This window comes from Apostichopus japonicus, chromosome 5, assembly GCF_037975245.1.
Source record: "Apostichopus japonicus isolate 1M-3 chromosome 5, ASM3797524v1, whole genome shotgun sequence".
Taxonomy (NCBI): Eukaryota; Metazoa; Echinodermata; class Holothuroidea; order Aspidochirotida; family Stichopodidae; genus Apostichopus; species Apostichopus japonicus.
The window spans coordinates 19,945,665-19,966,129 of NC_092565.1; the positions used below are offsets into that span (position 1 = coordinate 19,945,665).

The 20,465-nt window shown below is 37.8% G+C and overlaps 2 protein-coding genes and 1 long non-coding RNA gene across 3 annotated transcripts in view; 2 read left to right on the forward strand and 1 right to left on the reverse strand.

The window, feature by feature from the left end:
• LOC139967968 (uncharacterized) overlaps positions 1 to 7,499 on the forward strand; it is a 110,742-nt gene extending 103,243 nt beyond the window's left edge. The window contains exon 22 of the mRNA XM_071972217.1: positions 708 to 7,499. Coding sequence (XP_071828318.1) covers positions 708 to 834 — 127 coding nt within the window. The 3' untranslated portion in view covers positions 835 to 7,499. The remainder of the gene's footprint in view (positions 1 to 707) is intronic.
• On the reverse strand, positions 4,363 to 10,056 carry LOC139967974 (uncharacterized). Its single transcript, XR_011793199.1, has 2 exons — positions 9,090 to 10,056; positions 4,363 to 8,699 (listed from the first exon to the last, which is right to left on the reverse strand). It is a non-coding gene; the product is annotated as an uncharacterized lncRNA (long non-coding RNA).
• Positions 10,057 to 12,068: 2,012 nt separating this feature from the next.
• LOC139967967 (methyltransferase-like protein 27) lies at positions 12,069 to 20,110 on the forward strand. The gene is made up of 5 exons (XM_071972216.1): positions 12,069 to 12,338; positions 15,159 to 15,281; positions 17,743 to 17,878; positions 18,815 to 18,907; positions 19,250 to 20,110. Exons 1-5 carry the CDS (start codon positions 12,204 to 12,206, stop codon positions 19,456 to 19,458), a joined length of 696 nt encoding a protein of 231 aa, XP_071828317.1. The 5' UTR covers positions 12,069 to 12,203; the 3' UTR covers positions 19,459 to 20,110.
• Positions 20,111 to 20,465: the final 355 nt, after the last annotated feature.

A 20,465-nucleotide genomic window follows, 5' to 3' on the forward strand; every position in this document is an offset into this window, starting at 1 on the left:
ATATGACGAGGCCCTCGGAATGCTGAAGAGCCCTCCATATCATAATATAATGATTAATATCCACAATATGTAAACACACATCTAACAATGTAATTGTAAATCATCTTGATCTGCGGTCAGCAAGGTTTTTGGCCCACGACCCAGGATGTTCCATAAGGACTGAACTACGAACCACCAGACACCCTTACTTCCTTAGAATCGATCCCAGAATGCACAAAAGCTAGCTTAGATTATGGACTTAAAAAACACAAGTAAAGCAGAATCTCTGTCAGCAAGTTCCAAAAACTGTACAATAAAATTTCCCACATGCACGATAATCCTGAAGTCCCACTGAAATGTTTTATGCAACCCACATTTGTGTCGCACCCCATAGCTTACAGACCGTGGATCGAAACTAGTGATGGATTTTGTGCAGAGATCATCATTAATATTGTTACACATAGTATAGTTAGTAACACATAATAGAGATCATCATTGATATTGTTACACATAGTATAGTAACACATAGTAGAGATTATCATTGATATTGTTACACATAGTATAGTAACACATAGTAGAGATTATCATTAGTATTGTTACACATAGTATTATTTTTTATATAATTAGAGTTAAAACATCAAATAAGTTTCATTCTGAAACATAATTGTTTAGAAATTGGAAAAATGAATAATATCAATTTTTCCCCTTTCAATTTTCATTTCTTTCAGAGTTTTAGTTCCCATGAGATTAGTTAAACGAAGAAGTACCGGTTTCCGATCATTTTTCACATTCCTGCTGACTTTCACCTTGCTTCAAGTTTTCCTCTACACGTTCATCAAGCTCTACAGCAGGTAGCAGCAGAACAGGACCAGGGGTGGGACAGTAACGGATCGCTGCCATAGATAGAAGTATTTATAGATGTGATCCAGAGAGTGACGGGGATCGTCAAGACGAATGGAGGAGGGAACAGAAGCAACTGAAAATGCAGTGCTGTTGTACTGTTATCAAATTTTGTTTTATGTTGGAATCTGCACTTGAAGGGAGAGAGAGAGAAGTACTTTTGATGCTTGGCTTCATTCTATGTACAAATATCATGTAATTATGAAATTCAACATAGTGTGAACGTCTTATTTGAATATCTATGTTGGTTTTTATCTTAATGGAAATTTATATCAGGTTGAACAAGAGAAATTAAAATTTTGATAAAAGTCAAGACTAATATCTTGACATATGAACTGAAGTTGCTAGGATCTACTGTTGACAGGAGTCACATGAGTAAGAATGAAATGACTCCTGACCACAACCCCCCCCCCCCACACCACCTTCAGCCATCTAACTTTACCTCTATTTGAAGTCACAAATTTGCTACCAACAACATTTTTTATATTGTAAGTGGTCAGTTGTTAAAATTCTGGTATAGGTCATTTGCTAAGCAACACTTTGGTATTAACCATATTATATATTTCTATTAAAGACAAATAAACAGTAGTCTAACAGATCCCCTCCCTCCCCCTCCCCTCACTGCTATACCCTACCCCGTGTGACATGTTTTGTTTGGATTCAAATGAGGTTATTTTTTATTAGTCTGTGCTGCTGATCTTTTATTATTATTCTTTATTTTTGTTTTTTTCACCTCAAAATATTTAAACATGTTTCCTATTTGTGTTATCTTTTTTGTATGACCAATTTCTCCTGTGTGCTAAATATTTGTATTTTTATTGTTATTACTGTTTATAGTTTTGGAAATATAGCCGATTGCCGACGGTTTTGTCGTCACCTGTTGATATGAGGCAATCCAAAAATCTTTTTTGAAACTTAGACTTTTTTGTTATAAATGAATGTACTTCTACATTTTCAAAGGCCGTACTTTAGGCTTTCATTTTTTTTTACGTTTGAAGTTGACGGTGCAGTGCATGCTACAATTTCACAGCTTCTTCTGTTTGTAAGACTCATGACCAAAATGGAATCATTGACTGGTTGCAACATTAAGGGTTTGATAACTACACAATGGGAAAATGTTGGGCAAAACATTTTTTTAGTTTTGAGTGTGTATATGTGTGTGTGAAGAAAAGTAGAGACATTCACAAAATGCTAACCTAACATTGTACACGTTAGTACAACATTGTTGCAGTTCAACTTAACTACAGACCAAATTTATAGGCTACGTACATATTAGAATGCACTATTGATAACTTTAACTCCAGCCTAATCCTCACCTGGAAGTCAGTTTCAACCACCAGAGAAATGTTGACAGTCATGTTTGGAGCAATTTCTATTGGAGCAAATTCTATAATTTTGTTTTTAAATATTGGTGTATATTTTGTTCTGCTATCTGCTTTAATTGTAACTGATTTGCTCATACTTGTTTATGTTGGCTATGTTCTCTTTTTGTTTAAATAGATATATATTTTTTTGTAGTCGTTTATATTTCTTACCGTTTATTATTTTCATATTGCATAAATAGAGGCTGCCTTCACAATCTAAACTGCTACGTGTTTCTTCCTATGCATATTTTGTTGTTATTCTTGTTTTTCTGTGTGTGAAGTCACTGTGAGTGAACATACTTTGATTTAGTCCTTCTCTCCTTGCCGATGTACTTACAACGGACTGCAGTGCGTATGTTGATGATGCAAATTCATTGACAATAAGCTTCTTGCATTTCTAGGGTAACATGCGTAGTTAAGGATACTATCAGTTTAAAAATCTGTTTTCGTATTTCTTTTTATTTATTCTGTACAAAAAATGCTGTTTGTAACCTCTAACCTCTTGTGAGCATTTCTTTTGCCAAGTAAAATTTTTTTGTTTGTGTTCATATTGTTTAGTTCAGTTTTCAGACCAGCTAAAGCAATTTAGTAGCCATCCTGTTTTATACGCATTCACTAGAACCTGATACAACGATATGTAAAACCAAATCTTGAAATGGTTAGCTTTTAGACTGGGTAGTGACAATACAAAAGCTGTTAATTCCGTTGTGCTATGTAACCGTGACAACAGAGTCTCCATCAGGCTCTAGAGAGATCAAGAAAACTTCAAAGATTCAGTAATTGGCAGGGCAAGATACCAACATGTTTTTCAAGTTAACTGTCTGCCTTGGTGGACGTTTCCTTTAGCAAAGGTGCTCAAATTATGCAAAAATTTAAACCGTTATGGGGGGGGGTTCATTCATGGAAATTGCAATCCCACCTATTCAATCGCTATGGTTACTGAATCAGTCTTTTCTTTATATCTCTGTACATGATATTAAAAGTGTTTGAATAATTTGTAGTTTCAACGTTTGCAAAAAATTGCATACTTTTCCTTTTTTATAACTATCCTTTAAATTTTCCCACTTGTGTTTTTTTTTTTTGGGGGGGGGGACAAACAATTCTATTTAAATTTTGAAATATTTTTTTCTGTGACACACAAATTTCAGGGTAATAAGTAATAAAACGAGTTTTTAACTCTGGAGATTATTTCAGACGTAAGTGTGCATTTGAGAGTTATGGAGGAGGGCTACTATCCATCAAGAAGGGAAAGAACCTTTTGTTTTCCAGGTAAATGTTAAAACAAACAGATTTCATGATCACACTTCACTTGACCTGTAATCTAAATCCTCTACTAAACTCGCTCCCTGTTGAGATTATCTCTTCCTCCCCCCCAACCTACCCCCCTCTCTCTCACTGGTTCAATCAAAACAATTTCAAGGCAGTAAATACTTTGCCTTAAGAGAAGCTGGAACATGTCACATCAACATAAAACAAAAACAACAAAAATTGTAACGATCAAGAAAAAATGGAAAAGGTATGATTATGTCCCTGTCTGAAGTTTGTTGATTGTGTAATAGATTTTCAATCAGTTGTAATAAAGTGTAATCAGTTGTAGCTTATCTGGTTATGACTGGATGTTTGTATGGTTGTATGTATGTACATATGGTTTGTTCTTGTTGGATATATCAGGGTCCATAGCCTGCCAGAAACCCCTCAGTATATTGCTTGAGATTTTTAACTTATTTTTTTAATATCGAAGAATGTTGTCACCAAATTTTCGTCTCAAGCTAACATTTTGCTATTATTACTTTCGAATTAAATGTGTATTAGTAGTTAAGGTTACACTTGATGCTCCATCTATCAAAAATCAGGAAGAAAAGGGCAAAAAATAATAAAAGATTTGAAACTTATGGTTATGTTTCCATGACTACATTGCATCTCTCGTCAACAGAAGTTTGTAATCCATGCTCCAGTTATTTCTCCTGTGTCTGTCGTCTGCTCATTACTGGCGAACTGAAAACTAATACAGTAAGATACTTAATCCTCAAATACATTTCATTATAAATTATTTGCCAAATATTTTCATCTTTTTGTTGGATTTATTAATCCTCTAGATGCTTTCATTTTCTGCTTTTCAAAAAAAAAAAAAAAAAAAACTTTATTTTTGCTATTTTTAATATTGAGGCTGAATAAAACAGTTGTAAGTTATCATGAATCATCAATTTGTATTGTGGGCGTAAAATAAGAGAGATTTATTTATCGTCGACTGGAGATGAGTGTGAGAAAAAAGGAGGGACAGAGGAAAGGAGGGGCAGAGGAAAGGTGGGGCAGAGGAAAGGAGCAGGGAAGAGGGGTAAGGAGAGGTATTTGAAGAGTTGAAGTACAAAGAGAAAAGGATTGGTTACTTGCCATTCATTGATAGTAACCTTCGCAACACCCTATGGTCCCCTACCCCACCCACACCCAATTGTTAAAGGACTACCCCTCTCCCCCCACACAATTCTTGTTTTTTCTCTCCCCACACAAATGTTAACAGACTACCGCTGCCCACACAAATGTTAACAGACTACCCCTGCCCACACAAATGTTAACAGACTACCCCTGCCCACACAATATTAACAGACTACCCCTGACCACACAAGTGTTAACATACTACCCCTACCCACACAAATGTTAAGGGACTACCCCCCCCCCCTGCCTCCCACACATACACACAGTTGTTAAGGGATAGAGGTGTTAAGTCAATGTCAAATAACCACTGTCATTGAGAGTGTGTGATATCTGTTTTCTTAGATCATTGGATAATCCCATTCCTGATCTTGTGGACCAATTAACAGTGCTAGGTCTGAATTACATCTCTCATCTCATATAGGATCTTAATCGACCTTACGAGAGATAAAATAACATTTCTGAACTAAGGAGTGACACTCTCCTGTTTGCCCCTGTTTCTTCATTATTTATCTACCTAAATTCTGCTTCTTGGTTTTGAAACAAAGTGTCAGTTATGTTTGTTGTACCTTGGTTCAATTCATGTTGTTGTAAGTTCATCTTTTGTTTTGCATATACCTGCTAGCTATAACTCTGTTTTATCGTGCTGCGCTTGACTGCTGCTGTTTTTCACATTGATTGATTACAACCATTATTTTCTACAGTAATGAGAGAGAAATGGAAACCCCTAATACAACCAGAGTTATTTCTCTGTTCATGTACTAGAGACAGCAAGATATAAGTCTGCTGATATTTCATTTTGACAGTGACTTTCTTGGCATTTTTAGACACTGTGAAACTGTTTTGTTCAATTTTCAATGTCCATTTTGTTTTACTTTTGTGAAATAATTAAAGAACATTTTCCATATTGCTTAAGAAAAGTTTCATTAAAATGCCAATAAACTTGCTAAGCATTTTCAAAAGTACTTTCTGGAGGCAGTTTGTATCCTCTGAATTACTCGTCAGATACTTAAGATGGGTGACCATTATTAGACTTTTCTAGCATATTATATGGGTCATTTCTGAAGCATAATGTATATGCTTCTGCAGAGGTTTAGATGGTATTTAATGCCTGTTTGTGAATGGTCACTACATGAAATGTAAACATTACTAGTTGACAATTCAATAATAATCTGTTGATTATAACAAAATAGAAGGGGGGAGGACAGATAAGTGAGAATTGACAGTAGGGGAGTGGGGGAGGGGGAAGCAAACTCTTTACTGTGAGTAAAATTGTCTTGTGAGATCTATAAATGATGAAAATACTTTTGTTGTTGTTACTCTATTTTGTATCTACTTAATTATTATCTTTTTTTTTCAACATTCCATATAATTAATATCCTCTAAATACTAATTCGTAGTTTTGCAATAAATTGCATTGTTTAAATTGCATCGGTTGAATTAGATTGTAAACTGTGAAAGCCATGAACAATAACTTCCTGGTTAATTTTGCTATTTTTACAGTTTTGTTTTAAGATTTAAGTAATGAAGTTTGTGATATTAGATTCAGCAACAACGAGAGCTGAACCAAGCTCGATTTTTTGTCAATATTTAAGAGCTTTGATCGAAAGTTAAGCGGTAAACATGCAAAACTGGGCTCATTAGGAGTCACTGTTAAAGTTCAAATATTGATATTTTAAGGTTGATGTGTGGTAGTGTTAAAACAGAATCAATCTAGACAATTTTGTGTGCAGAGGACATGTTATGTATATTCACTTTTAGAAGTGTGATCCATTCTTGGGCTGCTCTTTCAAAGCGATTTTAGTGATAACGTTTTCACCTCTTTTCTGAACCTATTGTAAATTATTGTTCCCTTCTTTTGAAATAGGATGTAACCGAGCAACATTTTTCCTTATAAAATATGGACTACATTGCAAAGTGTCATTTCAAAGGCCACAAAAGTTTACACTACAATTTTTGTGTGTGTGTGTGTTGCTTGACGGTGCTTTTGGTCTTTATTTTATAGTAAGTAGTCCAGCTGCTCTGAACTAATGTTCTGAAGATGTTGAAAATGGTATTGAATTGAAGCCTGCACTCTAAGATCGGTTGCTTTTAAGTATATGCTCTCAGTTAGATGCATAAAAATGATTGAACTTGTCACAACATCATTGAGTATCGTCCAAAATTAATAATATAAACCAGTAGATAGTCAATCGCTTGCTATGAAGAATGTTCTGTAGACATGATGGATTGAGAAAATGTTATAAATATATCATAATATAAATATATTATAATAAAAAAAATCCTTAACTTTTTGGAAAAAATCTGGACAGTTTGGAAAATATGAAGTATTTCTACTTAACAAATTGTCTTCCATAGGACACATAATTAATCATAATTTATCACATCATCAGGCACACCATTTTGGTGGTTTCGTATTCATACCTAGCCTTAGAAGGAAGTCATCGAATTTTGTGCGTACAAATTTCAATCTATTAAAATTTAGAGAGCAAAATAGGAGCAACTTTTCTTTCTTTTTTTCAGGTAGGATATCATTTTGTCGAAAGAGCTCAATCGTGAAAGCTTTTAACATATAGTAATAAAAATGCAATTATAAAGCTATGTTGACGTAATGTTTAAATGTAGAATTGCAAAAAATCATGAAGGCGTTGATATTCTTCATATAGTTTACATTTGCTCAGACTATCTGAACCTTTTTTTTTCCGTGATTTTAAAAGCTTTGAGAAATTGTAAGTGATTTTACTAAAAGATATTTTTTGAATATAAGGATTAAAAGAAATTGATTGAAATAAACCACAAAAAAAAAATTGATGCGCAATATAATAACTCTTTGATTACTTTTCTTGTTAGTTTGGTAATGTGATGGAAGAATAATCCCTCATAGCACTGTAAGGCTTATTTTAGGTTAGTTCGGGAACGGTAAGCCGGGCCTTACACTGATAACGTCTAACCGAGCGTGAAACAGGAAATAATCAGGAAAAGCGGGTACTTGAAAATATATGTCTTCTTTTATTGATTCTGAATAAAACTGTAACTTTAGATAATTAAAATGTACAGAACCCCAAATATAAATTACGGAGCCTACTGTTCTACGCCCGTAGACTTCGGATGATAAACTTAAACTCCTCGATATGTCTTTATGAAACACTTAAATCTTTGATTCCAAAATAACAAATTAAGACATGTTGCACAGGGCAAATGCTCTGCCCTTGAACCCGATTGGTCTAAACTTATAACTCACCCCTCACCAAACTCTTGATTGGTTGAGTGCCAACTTGATATGCAGATGAGCATATGCAACCATTTGCACTCAACCAATTTGAACCAGTTTGGCTGTCTTCCAACCCCGAATCATTTAAAACAAAAGATACGCTTCTAATAGCGCGTGATTTTATATCCCGCCACACCACAGCGCAAACCATTCAATGCGCGAGCCATGGGTGAAGTCATAATAACAATAACTAGAATACGCTTCACAATAACAATAACTAGAATACTCTTCACAGCACCTTGAGCTACATATTGATCAGTAGATTGTTCTCTGTGGAAATTACGATAGCACACATGGTTCACATGGAACCATTCTGTAGTGAAGGCTTTTCTTCGGTATCAAGATATTTTGGACACTCCTTAAGGGCAAGTAATGCTGTAATTTAATCTATAAACAGTATCTCCTCCTCGTCCCCTGGTGTTAACATCTGCGCCCCTTTACATCTGCGCCCCACAGCCCCTTACATCTGCGCCCCACAAACCCCTTACATCTGCGCCCCCACGGCCCCCTTACATCTGCCACCCCTTACATCTGCACCCCCACGGCCCCCTTACATATGTGGCCACCTTACATCAGTCTCCCACACCCCCCTAACATCTGCGCCCCATGCTCTTTAATTGTCTGTCGTCACCATCCAAGGGTTCACACAGTAGGCAGGTGTAACGATGACTAGATATCTTTTCCATTAAACAACCTTAATAGTCTTAGTCCATCTTCTCCAAAAACTTTCTTATGGGAGCAGCCTTCAATAATATCTGAAAAGAACGCCAAATGGCTGGATGATTGCAATAATTCAGCTGTATATGCTGTATAAGGGATATGCTATGAATTAGCTGTCTGTCGTCGTATGTGTATATATATATATATATATATATATATATATATATATATATATATATATATATATATATATATATATATATATATATTTATATATATATATATATATATATATATATATATATATATATATATATTTATATATATATATATATATATATATATATATATATTTATATATATATATATATATATATATATATAAATATAGTTTCAGATGTTCCCCTCCTGTTCCAAACATGCTCAATACATAGAAGTAGAGCAAGTACATAATATGGTATAGGCCTACCTATACGGTAACTTACAGGGGATCCTGGGATGAATCCTGTGATAAATCCTGCGATGAATCCTGAAATGAATCCTGGGATAGCTTCAGGTTGGTCTGTTGTGCAGCTGGAATTGATATTACCACAGTTATTATACTACCCCATAATAACTGTGATATTACATACCATCAGGAAACACAAGGTCGTGATACGTGGCGGAGGTTTGAACCACTGATCTACACTAACTGGATAGGCTGTATAGCGAGCCGTGAAGTCACCGGAAGTTGCTCAGCGGCCATGTTGGGATATTCAAAACATTTATTTATTTATTTGTTTGCCACAAAAGTACAAAGTGGAGGAAGTCTTCTATAAAGCTTAAAAGCTTAACAATGTGGAAGACTCCCTGAAGAAAGAAAAGAAAAGAAAAGAAAAGAAAAAACAAAATATATATTTATATATGTGTATGAATACATACATAGATATAAGTACAAATTAAATGTTCAATATATATATATATAGTAATTACATACAGGTATAATTTAGTTTTAGTCAGTAACTAGCTATTATTTCCTTACAAAACCACTTCTTAAAGGATGTGACTGACTTTTTACTCTTTAAATCGTTCATTAGAAGATTCCATGTTTTTGTTGCACGGTTTTGTAGGCTTAAAGTTGGCAATGGTGGTATTGTAGAGATTGTAGTGGGCATGATTAGCATGCCTCGTGTTATGATTATGTACATCTCTGTTACTGGTTAAAAAACATCACCGCGCATATGACAACGACACGTCCATATATTACTATATGTATGTATGTACAAGGGCATTACTTACATGTATGTCACTATGGGAACCAACCTGTAAAAAGCTGAGGAATATGAAGATTTTAACTGAAATTGTGGAGAACTGCTAAATAAATTGCTGTTGCAGCAAAGATATAACTGTGCATATGAACTATAAATAGTTGTCTGTGTGCATTTACTTTAAAAAAAAAAAAACTGAATACATGTACAAAAATAATGACCTGTAGATTCTAGGACAAAATCCCCCCAGGACAAAATCCCCCCCAAGACAAAATCCCCCGGCAAAAATCCCCCCAAACCAAAAACCCCCCGGACAAAATCCCCCCAGGACAAAATCTCCCCCAAGACAAAATCCCCCGGCAAAAATCCCCCCAAACCAAAAACCCCCCAGGACAAAATCCCCCCCAAGACAAAATCCCCCGGCAAAAATCCCCCCAAACCAAAAACCCCCCGGACAAGATCCCCCCAGACAATATCCCCCTGACCCATACAAAGCCTGCCTGCAACAACCAGGGATGGCCCAGGTATGACAGTCAAGGCATGGGTCTTTGCACTGGTTAGGGTACCGGTCAGGGGACTGGTCAGGGTACCAGTGAGGGTACTGGCGAGCGTAACTGTGAGGGCTCCTGTTAGGGTACTTCCGTACCTGTGAGGGTACCGGTCATGGTACTGTTCATGTGACTGGTCAAGGTACTTGTTAAAGTACTGGTCATTGTACCAGTACTAGTAAGGGTACGTGTCAGGGTGCCTTTCAGGATACCAGTTGGGATACCGGCTGGGGTACGGGCCGTGGTACTGGTCAGGGAGCCATTGAGAGTACCAGTGGGGGTACCACTGAGAGTATTAGTGGGGGTACCGGTGGAGGTACCGGTGGGTGTAACTGTCAGGGTAACTGTCAGGCTAATTATTAGGGTACCCGTTGGGGTATGGTCGGGGTTCTGGTCGGGTACTGGTCCGGGAACCGCTGAGAGTACCAGTGGGGTACCACTGAGAGTACCAGTGGGGGTACCGGTGGGGGTACCGGTGGGGGTACCGGTGGGGGTAACTGTCAGGCTAACTATTAGGGTACCGGTTGGGGTATGGTCGGGGTACTGGTCCCGGAACCACTGAGAGTACCAGTGGGGGTACCGGTGGGGGAACTGGTGGAAGTACCGGATGACGGTACCAGTTGACGGTACCGGATGACGGTACCGGGGACCGGGGATGCCGGGGGACCGGGATGACGCATTTTTGTAAAGAATTGATGGGATTTTTTATAGCATGGGGGGATTTTGTCCTGGGGGGATTTTGGCTTGGGGGGATTTGTCCAGGGGGATTTTGGCTCGGGGGGATTTTGTCCGGGGGGGTTTTGTCCGGGGGGATTTTGTCCGGGGGGGATTTTGTCCTGTCACCCTGTAGATGATTGTGTTAATTCCATATCCCCAAACTGGACACTAAGGTTTCCTGAAAGGAATTCCACATCTGGACACTGCCTTAAGACCCCGGACTCATGCAAAAACCCTATGCGACAAGTTTTTCCTGAGAACACATGGAATTTTTCCCTCCTAATTTTTTATTTATCATGGAACTCGCATTTTTAGTTTCTAGATGGAAATTAACTCAATTTTTGTAACCCTGCGAGCCACCTAAAAATTTAATATTTGCCCTCCCCAATACTAGATACCGATACATGTAGTTTGTTGCATGGATGGTGTAGCCTCGTCCAGTTATGAAATTCTTTCCCCCAATTTGAAGTGAATTTAGAAGAAATGCTTAACATTTTTCTTGAAATTAAAAGGCCCTAACCATGGAGGAAGGGATGTCCCTCAAGTTCCTAGTCCGACGTATCCCATAGAGTTTGTATTGTCTCTGTACAGACGACCCATTCCATATCTTTTCCTGCATGGAAAATAGGCAAATTTACCATTTTAGTCTGGCATAACACATATTTCTCAGGGGTTCAAATGTTCAACTTCACTTCCTAGATCAATAAGGATTGTTTCTGCGACATTCACTTCCCTTCCTTGGCCTCTCTTCGCATCACCTTCTCGGCCACCGACCGACATAGCAACATACAGTATGCACTGTATGTGCGCGCGGTGATGTTTTGAATATCCCAACATGACCGCTGAGTCACTTCCGGCTGCTTCACACACGGAGCCGCGCGGCCTATCTAGTTAGTGTAGATCAGTGGTTTGAACGCGTCACTGAAGCTGAGTAGTAAAACAGTGTTCTGAATGCAGTAGTTGAAAAGTGTGTATGTTTGTATGCACAACAAAGCACAACATTAACACAGTCAGACAGGTACACATAGGAGATAAGTATAACCTGCAGCCCATGTAAGCCAGACGACAGTCTAGTCAATACATCAAAATGGCTTCCATCGCAAAAGCAGAGGTTCACGATGAGAACCGTCTTCAAGTCATGTTTGATCTAATTAATGAAGGCAAAGAACTTGATTGCCAGGAATTAGCGGGGAAGTATGACTTATGGACTAATTATGAAAAGGTAAGTAAATCAGAGGAGCGAACTGGCCCGTCAGTTTGCCAGCTCGGAACCGTTTAAAGCAGCATTTTGCGTCCTTTTCTATGATTTTTCTCAACCTCACTGATTCCACTTTGCCATAACGACATACATAACTAGCTAATCTATTTATATTTTACTTCAAATGGTGGCATGAAAGTCGAACAATTTGCAACTTTCAACTTTGTTGTTCTCCAAGATATTTTCCGTTGGGAACCCAATAAACCTCGCCCATAATATGAATATTTAAACACTACGAACGTCATTGACAGATACGTAATATAACACCACGCTTGATTTGTGTACAGTCTATATGGCAGTTGTACCAGGGAGTTGCATAACAACTCCCTGGTACAACCAACGCGAAGTCTTGAATCTATTTTTAGCAACGGCTCATAACTAAACCTGCATCTCTGATTGGTTGAATTCAAACTAGTGGGTTTGGCGGAATTGTATGCGATTAATTTTAACTGTGAAATTTGTCGAGGACACTCTTCTCATTTATCGACATAAATCGTTAATTACTCGCTAATTAACGCTCTTGGCAGGGTGAAACTTGGATGGTATCTTAGATTGCTGTTTTATGATTGATACATGTAAAAAAATCGATGCACATGTTAAAAAAGTGGAAAAAAGCGACCCAACGCAAAATGCTGCTTTAATACCAAGCGCCGATTGTGCCCATAGGTTGAGGTGCCGAAAACGCCGATGGTTCGAAAGGTGTTATTTGCTTTCGAGGAACGAAATGTGGGAGAGAGAGAGGGGAGATATAGAGGGCGTGGTTTGCGATTCGTTGATACTTTTTGGTTTGGATGATAATCGTTACCTTTGCATTATGGGATATGAGTGTACAGTATGTGTGTGGGTACGTTTGTGACGTCCAGCTTGTAAACACGATATCTCAAGTAGGGAAGGTCGGACCAATTTCATATGTGGTGTGTAGAATGGAAGCAGGTCACTTCGCCCAACAACCATTTTGCCCAACTGCCATTTCGCCCAACCTTACCATTTCGCCCAACCAGCCTGGTCATTTCGCCCAACCAGCCTGGTCATTTCGCCCAACCTTACCATTTCGCCCAACCAGCCTGTCAAGTCTGTCAAGTCTTAGACAAACAGCGATGGAGTACCCGTCAGACCAGAGGACGACACTCTTACCTTTATCGAACTCCGAGGAATGTTATCAAAGTAAAATCAGAGTTCAATTAAAGTCAAAGGCAGATCAAAAGTAACCACTACTTTCAGGTTTATTGGGTTTCAATTGTGTTATATATATGTTGTTAACTAGTTTTAGTTTAACATTTTAGTAGCTGTATCCAAAGTAGCACCCAGCATCTCGAACAATAATTCCTTGTTCATAGTATTCGTTTAGTGTAGGGGTGGGCAACCTTTTTGAATGAATGGGCCAGATATAAGGAGTGGAAAATTGACTGGGCCGCACCTAACTAACGAACTGCTGTTGACTTCAACACTTATGATTCCAAGGACTTTCAATAATTAGATGTTTGTACTTAATCTGTATTCACAATAACATAATGTCAATACAGTACAGTTGATAATTAATTGGGATAATAGGCCTACCTGACAGCATTATTAGTGCGGATAAATTCTAAGCAGCTAGCTCGCTTTTTGTGATGATGCAAAATAGATTGATTTTTTTTCTTTTTCTTGAGACATCTCACGGGCCTTAAAAACTATCACTGGTGGTGGTTCGGGCCGTAGGTTGCCCAATGCCTACCCCGATTTAATGGCTGTATTTTATTTGATTGTTTTATATTACATTCATCTCAATTTTCTCTTACACCAAGTACCCATCCTTGTACTTGTTAGTATTAGTGCAGCTGTGAATTAATCATGCCAGTGACCGTATGTTGTCTAACTATATTTTATATCTTTCATTAACCAATGTTACTAATTGACGTCGATAAACTCTGTGCATACCTTGACTATCCATGTATTGTATATTGTGTACACCTGGATTTTTTCCTTCCATTTTCAGTAAGTTTTAGTTAAATTTTCACTTTGCTCATTTACATTTCGTTTTTGCTTCCAACTAGAGCTTGGTATACCGTGTTTGAGGACAAACAGTACTTTAGCAATAGAGAAAGAGTGAATGATGTTATTACAACCCATCGGCTGTGTTTTTTGATAGAATATGGATTACGTACGGATGCTTAAAAATGCCATCAACATAAGAAAAACTTTGCCCCAATAAGTCAACATTTTTCAGTAAATTGTTTAGACAACAAGATAATATCTTATCAAAATTCAGAATAATGTTGGATGGCTCAGTTGCTCTAACTGAGCAATTGAACAAATTTCTGCAAAATGTTTAATTGACAACTTATCATTATCTCGTCAATTCAACAATTTTCTGCAAAATGTTTAATTGTTCACTTCATTCCAACTGCAAAGTTGAACAATTTTCTGCAAAATGTTGAATTGACAACTTACCGTATCTAGTCAACTCCACGTTTGTCTGCAAAATGTTCGATTATTCACTTCTTATGTTGATGGCACTTTTAAGCTTCCGTAATTACGTCACCTTCCCTCACAATAGTGTAAAAGAGAAAACATTTTTTAGCTGAAGGGTCGTAATAACATTATTCACTCTTCTCTAGGGCCAGATGCATTCAGATTTAAACCAAAATCAATTTCTTAGTCTCATAAAAATTGCTATGTAAATGTGGGTTTTGACCTAAAGCTGTAAAAAGATTGTAGCCCTATTTTTTCTTTTCTTTTTGGTTTTGGTAACTCACAATTTCAGCTTTTATTTATGCTGTTATGTCCAAATCACTTTATTTGCAGGAACTTGGTAACCAAAAATACAAAGGACCATTATACGTTAGCACCATCCTGGCTGAGGTCATTAAAAGTAAAGATATTTCAGTGTTAGACTGCGCATCTGGAACTGGCTTAGTCGCAGAAGCGGTGAGTTTTTGAGAAAGTTCTCTAACTTGTAGACTCGCTAAGGGATATATCAATGTTTGAGTATTGCGATTGAACGTTAAACTGGTATTTCTCTGATGATTATTATTTCAAACGACTTTATACATAATATCAAATAATTTGAGCGCAATGCCTTATAAAGGAATATCCCTCCCTAGCCTAAGGATTTATCTTAAGCAAGGAAGGTAAGTTAATGCCCCCCCCCCTCTCCCCATGTGTCAGAAAATTGAATCTAAAAGTTACCTAAATGAAAGTGACACTAGATTAAGGAGCTTAAAGACAATATGCCGTGTATACAGGTGTAATACATGAACGATTAAACATCCTTTCAATCTGGATAATTTACCTTTCTGTGCTCCAATGAGAAGCATAGCTATATATAGCCACATAGTTGTCAAGAAAGTCTTTTCTCCAGTCATATACGGTACCAATCAATAAACAACAGAATGACTATATTACGCCTAATATATTCAAAGTCAAGCAATGTTCAGTAGCGCTTAGAGTCAAAGAAATGCTCTTGAGAACAGACAAGTTCCCTTTCACAAGTGTTGACATTATATAGGAGCTCTGTTTTAATGTCAGTGGGTATAAGCATGGAGCTATCCCAGTTTATAGCTCCATGGTATAAGTATGTTCCAAAGTTCAAGAGCTGCTGCAAACAGAGAACGACCGACGAAGACGGCCATACATGAGAAAACTTCCATTCTGGTTTCTTAAAGAAGATTCATTGTAGATGAACGGGAAGAGGAATGTGACTGGATTAAGTCGTAAAAACAAGATGGAGAAAGACCATTGAGAACTTTAATTGTAATTAGTAATTAGCAGAAGTATAAAAGACTCACGACCGATGATTAATGTCGTTGGTTAACTGTTTGTCTCAACAGCCGAGTGTTAGAGAAATCATTGTGTTTCATGTGCTGTAATATTAATTCCTTTCAACGTACCATTTAACCTGAACCTTTAATTATGGTTGCAGGCGCGGATTTAGAGGGGGGTCCAGGGGGTCCGGACCCCCCCCCTGCTCTTGGACAACAACAAAAAAAAGAGGGGAAAAAAGAGAGAAAAAAAGAGAGAGAAAAAAATAATTAAATTAAACGCCAAATTTAAACATGTAGGACGTCAGAAGGGCGGTTATCCTTACAAGTCAGCCAGGTGTGTCTTTTCCGTCAAATGAACTTTAGTGTGCACGTGTGCTACACGTGCCAAAAATGCCTGATATCCCAAGGGATTATTTCAAACGAGCAATCGCCATACCATTTGTAGATGATGTCTGTTCCCAAATGAAGGAACGTTTCGCCACCGACTCCAACGGTGCAATATTAGCACTATTTACCCTCATTCCTTCAGTGATGATAAATATGGAGGTATCGGAACTCCCTAAAGTTGTAGAGGGTCTAGTCTTGTACAGAGATGATTTGCCCCGGTTCAAGATTCCTCCGCACAGAATTGGAAGTATGGCACTCCAAATGTAAGAACAGGCAGAATCCGCCAGATTCACTGTTGCTAGCACTGCACACATGTAACAAAGACCTTTTCCCTAATTTGGTGGTACTTCTACAGATCGCATGTGTCATTCCGGAGATCGTTTTCTGCGGTGAGAAGGCATAAAACTGTTCTCCAATCAACAATGGGCAAGGAACGTCTCACAGCTCTTGTTCTCATGAACACGTATTATAACACTCCTATCGACACTGACGAAGTGGTCTGAAAGTTCATTGAGAAACATCCACGGCGTTTGTTCTCTCCAATCTACCATGAATAGATCATCAATAAAACTAGCTAACTCGTACTGATGCAGATACATTTTGAGTGAGTTTTTGTAGGTGCTTTGCATGGCTAAATTGAAGGGTGTTCCCTGTTGTACTTAAATATCCAAGAATTTCACAATGGATAGAGGGAAACCCACTCCCCTTAGACCCTAGGATCACTGGAGGCCAAACCCCTCACCCTTCCAGAATCCTGGATCCGGCCCTGCATCAAACAGTGGTGACGGAACGGGAGAGGGATTGGGGCTAAAGGCATTATGATTTTTGTATCATCTCAACTCATCTGATATGTATTACCATATTCCATAGATTTTTTTCCCCTCAACTATTGAGAAATTGCAGACATGAGATCCATATTTTCAGGCTAGGTACATGCAGCTTAGAATACTCGGGAAGTGCCGTTTCCGGCCATCTGGGGGGTTTGTAAAGCCAAAAATTTTCTGGTACGCTCCGCGCCAACTGATGGTGGCGCTCCGCTCAGATAGTCTTACGTTCAGGCGCGGCTGGACCAGTCAGACCCCCCCCCCTCCCTGTCACAAATCCTGCATCCGCCCCTGGGTTGGTATCCGAAAAAAGTTCTGATCCAAGGACTGCCTTCAGTCTGCGAGTACCTTAGGGGAAGACATTTTCCCCTTCTTTTTTTCTTTTTCAGTTTTTCTTTGTTTCTCAAATTGCAGTTAATAGCCAAGGGCTTTACGAATATAACTGGTTTGGATATTTCGGAAGAATTTATAAAGGTTGCTGAGAAGAAGGGCATCTACAAGAAAATAGTTCGTGCTTTCATTGGAACCGACCGCATGCCGTTTGATGACAGTAAGAAACATTTTAATTGTTCCTCGTAAATGTTATCCTATATACATCTGATGGTTTAATACTTCTAATGATTACATAGCCATATTAAAAATTGCAAGCCATGTTCACTTCTTATTCTAATTTTTCATCACTTTTGATAATTTAAGAGGTACAAGTATGTGAAGCGAATTGGTCATTTATATATATATATATATATATATATATATATATATATATATATATATATATATATACTAATGTAGCCATGCGCTGATTTGCTCATCCATGAGTTTTCGATGACGTAATCATTTCTTTGGCTCGGATTGTTTTTTCTCTTCCTCTGACGACACGTTATTGTTTGATCAATCCAGAAATTGCCACTCTGAGAGTTACTTGCCGAGTTGGACCAATTCAACATACAGTAAGAATTTAGATTTTACTGCTGGCAGACTCGGTTAGGTGTTTCTCATTAATACCTCTATACTAGCACGTAGAAATAGCCCTCGACCGTAGGCCTACATGCCAGACGTGTTGTGCGAGAACAATGCCCCGAGTACGAGTAAAATGCCCCGAGTACGAGTAAAATGCCCCGAGTACGAGTACAATGCCCCGAGTACGAGTACAATGCCCCGAGTACGAGTAAAATGCCCCGAGTACGAGTACAATGCCCCGAGTACGAGTAAAATGCCCCGAGCACGAGTACGAGTACAATGCCCCGAGTACGAGTACAATGTCCCGATGGAGTACAAGTGCATGTACAAACCTATACAAGTACACAATAGAGTACTACAAGTCTGGTACATGCAAGCCGATTAGAAATCATTTTTACACAATTAGTCTTAGTAGATGGCAGAGAGTGGATTGGTTGTCTTCTGTACGGCCTAATTGGGCAACAATGATAGAAATTGCGTGAGTCTGTGTCGATTCTCATGCAGTACCTCTACATTCCTCCCATAGATGAGTTTGACGCGATAGTTTGCTGTTCAGGCATCTTGCCAACTCATATCAGTCCTGATGCGTTTCGAGAATGGGTCAGAATATTGAAGCCAGGTAAATTACGTAGGCATTCTCCATGTATGCTAAAATAAATGTATATCAGTCGGGAGGGGGAGACAGAGAAACCACCGAAATGAGGGTACCTATACAACAATAACTTCACCGAACCCTTACTTTGAAGAGGAGGAAGGGGGAGGGGTGATCGGGGAAGTAATTGAATTTCGTTAGTATTTTCTCACGTAAGTGTTTTACATTTGGAATCCGTTTACCAACTTTTCCCTGATCCCCTTTTTCCTGTCCCTACAGGGTTTAGCTGTTGTAATTAGCAGTAATCATAAATGAGCAAGCTCTTGTTCTTGTCAGAAGAGAATCTAGATTTCTCTGTCATTTCTACAGGTGGTTTTTTCTCATTTTCAATACGTCGTTGCTACTTGGAAGTGATGCAAGGAGAGGAAGTGTTTTATTCGAAACCCTTTGCCGACAAAATCGATGAGGTGTTGCAAGATTTGGAGCAGAACAATAAAGTGGAGATACTACCGAGAAGAGAATGCCCAGAGTATATAGAAAACTCTCCTGCTTACTTTTATGTAATAAAAGTGTTATAGACGATTGAATTGGGTTCTAAAAAATTAGTATAAAATTAGGATTAGTATTAAAATGAGTTTTTAAAGTCTGGAGAAGTGCTACTATCCATCAAATTCCAGGTAAATGTTAAAACAAACAGATTTCATGATCACACTTCACTTGATCCGTAATCTAAATCCTCTACTAAACTCGCTCCCTGTTGAGATTATCTCTCCCCCCCCCCAACCTACCCCCCTCTCTCTCACTGGTTCAATCCAAACAATTTCAAGACAGTAAACACTTTGCCTTAAGAGAAGCTGGAACATGTCACATCAACATAAAACAAAAATTTTAACGAACATGAGCAAATATGGCAAAGGTATGATTATGTCCCTGTCTGAAGTTTGTTGATTGTTAAATTGATTTTCAATAAGTTGTAATAAACAGGATTTTCTTGTTTTTGTAGCTTTTCTGACTATGACTGGATGTTTGTATGGTTGTATGTATGAACATATGGTTTGTTCTTGTTGTTTATATCAGGGTCTTAAAAATAGCCTGCCAGAAACCCCTCAGTATATTGCTTGAGAGTTTTAACTTATTTTTTTTAAGATCGAAAAATGTTTTTTCGTCTCAAGCTAATAATTTTGCTATTATTATTTTCGAATCAAATGTGTATTGGTTGTTAAGATTGCACTTGATCTATCAAAAATCAGGAAGAAAAGGGTAAAAAATAATAAAAGATTTGAAACTTATGGTTATGTTGCCATGACTACATTGCATCTGTCGTCAACAGAAGTTTGTAATCCATGCTCCAGTTATTTCTCCTGTGTCTGTTGTCTGCCCATTACCGGCGAACTGAAAACTTAATACAGTATAAAGATACTTAATCCTCAAATACATTTCATTATAAATTATTTGCCAAATATTTCCATCTTTTCTGTTGGATTTATTAATCCTCCAGATGCTTTCATTTTCTGCTTTTCAAAAACAAACAAAAACACTTTATTTTTGCTATTTTTAATATTGAGGCTGATTATAACAGTTGTGA

Bases quoted from the DNA above. Each gene is read 5' to 3' on its own strand.
- LOC139967967 (XM_071972216.1), top strand. From the start codon at position 12,204: ATGGCTTCCATCGCAAAAGCAGAGGTTCACGATGAGAACCGTCTTCAA. The intron at 15,282-17,742 runs GTGAGTTTTTGA...CTCAAATTGCAG, and splicing joins CTGGCTTAGTCGCAGAAGCG to TTAATAGCCAAGGGCTTTAC. The intron at 18,908-19,249 runs GTAAATTACGTA...TCATTTCTACAG, and splicing joins GGTCAGAATATTGAAGCCAG to GTGGTTTTTTCTCATTTTCA.